At 41.2% G+C, this 5,470-nt stretch overlaps 1 protein-coding gene across 1 annotated transcript; it reads right to left on the bottom strand.

The window, feature by feature from the left end:
* Positions 1–3,890: 3,890 nt before the first annotated feature.
* Positions 3,891–4,947, bottom strand: LOC107303766 (FCS-Like Zinc finger 12). The gene has a single exon (XM_015834444.2). The coding sequence runs from the start codon at positions 4,873–4,875 to the stop codon at positions 4,210–4,212; it is 666 nt and encodes a 221-aa protein (XP_015689930.2). The 5' UTR covers positions 4,876–4,947; the 3' UTR covers positions 3,891–4,209.
* Positions 4,948–5,470: the final 523 nt, after the last annotated feature.

Raw genomic sequence — 5,470 nt, 5'->3', positions numbered from 1 at the left:
AGCTGCTATCATATCATGATGGCCGCTTGCATCAACACTGCAACATCTATCTACATGCTCAACGCGACCAATGGGCTGCTTTTGCTTGGTCATGAACAGTGCAGATTCGTCGGTTTTCTCCTACGTTTGAAAAAACGGTTAAATGTATAATTTTTAAAAAATATTACATATAAAAGGTTATTATCTGATCTTTTTTAAAGAGTCTTTTTTAGCTTGGTGCTAGTTAATTCGTTTTTTCTAACGTTAAATAGCTAAATAAATTTGATAATATTTCATCTTTTATCATCAAAAGAACTGTGAGGGTATTTGTTTCCTCTCTGCTTTTTTTTTCCCGTCATATCAAATGTTTGGACACTAATTAAAAGCATTAAATATAGACTATTAATAAAACTCATCTCATACTCTAGACTATTTACGAGACGAATGTATTTAGCATAATTAGTCCACGATTAGCGAATGTGATGGCGATGCTACAGTAAACATTTACTAATCATAGATTAATTAGGCATAAAAAATTTATCTAATGAAATAGCCTTTATTTATACGATTAGTTTTGTTATCAGTTTATATTTAATACTCTTAATTAACATCGAAACATCCGATGTAACAAGAGACTAAAAAAAGTTTCTGAATCCAAACAGCCACGGTATCATCCCCTCTCTTGAAAATAACTTAATTACATATTTGTAGAGATAAATTGTTTTTCTAGCATATATTGGGATGGGGTATAAGAGTTTCTCAGCTGCAGCTTTTAAGAAAAATTGTTTCGTCTCAAATGGTCTACAGGTTCTATAAGAATCTATAGTTATAGATTCTGAAAAATAAAATAAGAATCAGAAGCTAGAGAAGCTAGGTTTAAAAATTTTTCTAGATTCTTAAAACTGGCTAAAAAAACTTCTCAGAATCTAAAGCTTCCAAACAGACTCATGATGTGATTAGTTAGCAAGCAGATATATGATCCATAGTGGGACATGCTAAACTGCAAAAGCGACATGGTTGGACCCAAAAACTCCAAAAGGATTTATTATGTTACATCGCGATGAAAAGAAAACTCCTCCTTTTGAGTCAGCAGTTTCATTTGGCGATAAGCCGGCATCGCTTTCACGACACCGATGGTTTTTTTGGCCTCCTTCTTCTTCTTGCACAGGTGTCCTACCGTACTAGCACGACACTCGGTGCTACCTCCGTCCCATAATAACGTCATTTTTCGATTTCTATGCCTAATGTTTTAACCATTCGTCTTATTTGAAAAATTTATATAAAAACTTAAAAAAATTAGTCACATATAAAGTACTATTTGTATTTTATCATCTAGCAGCAATAAAAATATTAATCGCAAAAAAATTTCAAATAAGTCGAAGAGTCAAAACATTATATCTAAAACCTAAAAAATGACCTTATTTCGGAACGGAGGTAGTATTAAGTATAAGAATAGTAGTGTTATTGCTTGTCAATACATGTGTAGACTACACTACACTTGCAGAGAGTAGTTGAAGGCAGTGATATTTGACTCGTTCCAAGTTAATTTAATTTTCCGGTACGTAGAGTTTAAGATTATTTGTTAGATAGTTTGGGTTTGGAAGTTTGTGTGGCGTCCAGGCAAACTGTGGTCAAGTGGGTTTGTTTACTCATTAGATTAATTAAGCAACAAATACTACAGTATATCCAAGTCACCCAAGTCCACACAAGCTAGCATGGGGGGTGATGATATTATGTGAAATAAATCGAGTGAAAGCCACGGCTCGATGCCGATATCATACATGTAGCATCCATCAAATGAAATAAGCTTTTCTGTCTCTGTATAGATGTATATATATAGCTATCGATCAATAAGTTTCCTAGGAGTAGTTCTATAGCCGGTAATTAACCTAGTCAATTTCATCGTTACTTCTTCCGTTTTTTTATAAAAAAACGACACCGTTAACTTTATCGGTATATGATATAGTCAACACCATTAGCATAACTTATGAAATTGTGTACGGAGTTTCTTAGATTTTCCAAGGATTAATATTTATTTTTCTTATGAATATTATTTTTTAGAATTTGATTTGTTGGAGCTCAAATGTGTACCATAATGCTAAATATAGCCACGGTTCTTTTCGGTTATGTTCAGGATAAAGAAATTCAAAGGTAGGAGGATAATTTCACAAGCAAATCCATGTTAGCGTGCTCAGGTTGCATTGCACAGTATCAAAAGTGGTAATTTATTATAGTACGCTGTCTATCTAATGATATATTTGTAAAGCCAATTATAAAAGGAATGTTTAAATAGGTGTCACTCATAAGAGTGGCAAATAGTTTGATTTGTGGCAAAAGAGGGGTATTTGTTAACGGGGTAGTAAGTGAGACGGACAATATTGAAAAGAAAATAACGATTTCACTATAGTTACGGTGGTAGTAGTACTCGATTTTTAGGGCCCTATGTCCTGGCCAGTTTCAATGAGAATTTTATGTAAATGTTATGTACATTAATTAGGTAAATTAGGTAGAACATCATTCCAAAAAAGAATATTTGTATAAAACTGTGAGGAGAGAGAATTCGTTTCATAGTCATGAAACTTTTGGGCACCGTTATCAAGTCTTCGGTTCGATAACACAGTGAAACTCGTATTGAGTATGTTGCGGCGTTTATACAATCAAACATTATATGCATACAATCAAACTTTCGGTAGTAATTAAATATTTTATTTAGTTTTAGAAATGGTACATTAAAATGTTGCATTATGAATAATTATTTTATGTACCATTTCATCGAGTTAGGTTGTTTTAAAATTAAGCGTTAAACGGAGTTACATGCACCCGCGAGTGACCCATGGCACGTACGGTTCAGCTCTTCAGCCGCGGCGCTGCGTTGCACGGAAAAAGAAAGAAAGAAAGAAAACAAGCAACTCATTCGTACGGTTTCTACGTCGAGAAATATTCCCCCTGGGCTACTACTACATACTACCGCGTCATTCTCGTCCATCTTCGGTTTCTCCTGCTCGATCCATCGAACCTCCGCGACCGACTCGTTTCAGTGGTAGTACTACTGGGGTATACACGCAGAAGTATACTTATTGGCTAACTCTTTGCTTATCGATCGTAATCATCTGGCCAAAATTAAGCCTAATTACGGTCAAAAACTTACGCACCCCTAGCAATAATGGTTCAATCAGTCAGTACGGACGTCGAACCCCAACCAGATTACAGTACAACGTTCATCGCAAAAGAGCATCATTTTCCTTGTTCTATCCTATTATAAACAAGTTTAATTCTAAGTAATTATTATATTAGAATTCGTAGAATATTATAAAGTATGGTATAATAATTGTATTGTGAATTAATAAAGTAAACGGCAGTTTAGTTCTTATATATTTTTTTAATAGATAACCTGTGTACGTATGATAACAACGGAGAGAGCAGTACAGAGTACAGACCCAACACAACCACTCTCGATCCGTATGGTAGATCCACCCACATCAATCATTGAGCTCTGACCCATGACCCAACCCAACCATGGTTAACACCCTCTCATCAATCCATCTCCTAATCCTCACATCGATCGATTAATCAGTTCCTAGTTACGCGTGGATCGACTGTGTGTTCGTCTGATCCTTCCCGCCGCCGCCGCCGGCCATCACCTCGTCGCCGGTGGCCGCGCGCGGCGGAGGCGTACGCCGTGCTCCCGGGCCAGGAGCAGAGGAGGCTTCCAGATATTTCGAGGTTCATCTCACGTTCACATACCACATGGGCAAGCAAAAAAAAAGAGGCCAAGATGCATAAACCAGAAAAGCAATTTGATCAATGAAACTATGAGTTGATATTATTATTATTATTATTATTATTATTATTATTATTCACTCGATAGTGGAGATTGGAGAAACAAAAACAAAATAAGGAAGCAACAATACTTGGAAAACTTGTCGTCGTCCTTTCTTTTCCTGCTTGGTCCTCTTGCAGCAGCAGCAGCACCACCAAAAATATTACACATATTGAGAAAAATTCAAGACCAAAAACCCAGATGCCTCCTCTTGCAAAGGGCAAGGAGGAGAGCAAAAATCTCCCCCCAACAAAAACACCTCTCTAATCTCTCTAGACATAATTAATACTACAACCTTAATAATTATTAGTATTTTTTTTCCTCTTCTTGATGATGTCTTTCTTTTTTTTTTACATATTTTTTATTTATTTGTCTTGTTTATGTTACAGCCGCGCCGGGTAGGCCTCTGCTCAGGCCGCGACGATTCCGGTGGTGAAGAAGATCTGCCCGCCGCCGGAACACGGCGAGTCGGCGATCTCCGCAGCGGCGACCTTGGTGGGGACGTCCCTGGGGGCGGAGGAGGAGCGGCGCTTCCGGTCCTTGTCTTCTTGGAACTCGTCGCTGACGATGGCGTGGTACCGGCACTCCATGCTGCAGAAGGCCCTCTCCCCTCTGTACATGAAGATATCCTTGCCGTCCAGCGGCCGCCGGCACAGGTCGCAGCACGCCAGGAACTCCGCCACCCGGAACGCCGCCGCGCCGGCGCCGGAGCCGCACAGGCTGGTGGCGCACCGCCCGCTGCACCCGAGCTCCGAGACCTCCAGCCGCGCGGCGACCCGGCTTGCGGACGACGCGACGGCGACGGCGGACACCCTCGGCGGCGGCGGCGGCGGCGGGGCCTGCTCCGCCCCGAGCGCTGCGAGGATGCCGAGCCCAACCCCGCCCGCGTCGCGGTGTCGCCACCCGCGCGGCGAGGGCCCGGGGCCGGCCGCGCGGTCAAGGGGGCTGGTCGGCGACGGGAGGCCGCCGCAGTCCGGCGCCTGCCACGGCGGCGAGCAGCGGCCCGCGGCGGGGAAGGAGACGTCGAGCCTGCGCACCACTGCGGCGGCGGCGCTGGCCTTCTCCACCACCACCATGGCCGTCGTGGGTGGAAGCGCGCCTCTGTTTGGGGGTGGAAGCCGGTGGAAGAGGAGGAGGAAGTGGGAAAGGGTGGGAGGAGGGGTTTCGTGTATTTGTAGCCTCCTCTACCAGGGCGGTTTGCTTTCCTTGTGGGCGGTTTTCTCTCTCTCTCTCTCTCTTTTTTTTGTTTTTCTGTTTTAACCATTTTCTTTGTAAACAGTTCTGTTTGTTTGTTGTGTGTGGCTAGAGGTACCTGGGGTGTCGTACACATTTTGCACTTATGGCATTCACTCTGTGTTTTTAGCTGCTATCTCCAACTGGCATGTTATCGCGGGCATACGTTTCTATATCATGTTTCTTTTAAAAAAAGAGCATCTTTTTAATTTAAACATATCAATTTAGTGTTTATGTTTGTAATACTTAATGTTTAATTAATTGTACATTAACCCTAGGTTAGGATAGTTAAAGGCACCTTACTCTAGGGGTGTTATGCTTTGCTATAACCTACTTGGAGATGGATGAGTGGTTTATGTGAAATAAGAAAGATCCGGTCTCTACATTTAACAAATATAAACAGATACTAGTGGGATACCTGGGTTTTTTTATCATTAG

This window comes from Oryza brachyantha, chromosome 3 (assembly GCF_000231095.2).
Source record: "Oryza brachyantha chromosome 3, ObraRS2, whole genome shotgun sequence".
Lineage (NCBI taxonomy): Eukaryota > Viridiplantae > Streptophyta > Magnoliopsida > Poales > Poaceae > Oryza > Oryza brachyantha.
The sequence above is the reverse complement of the archived record's forward strand: the minus strand, read 5'-3'. Positions and strand labels throughout refer to the sequence as shown.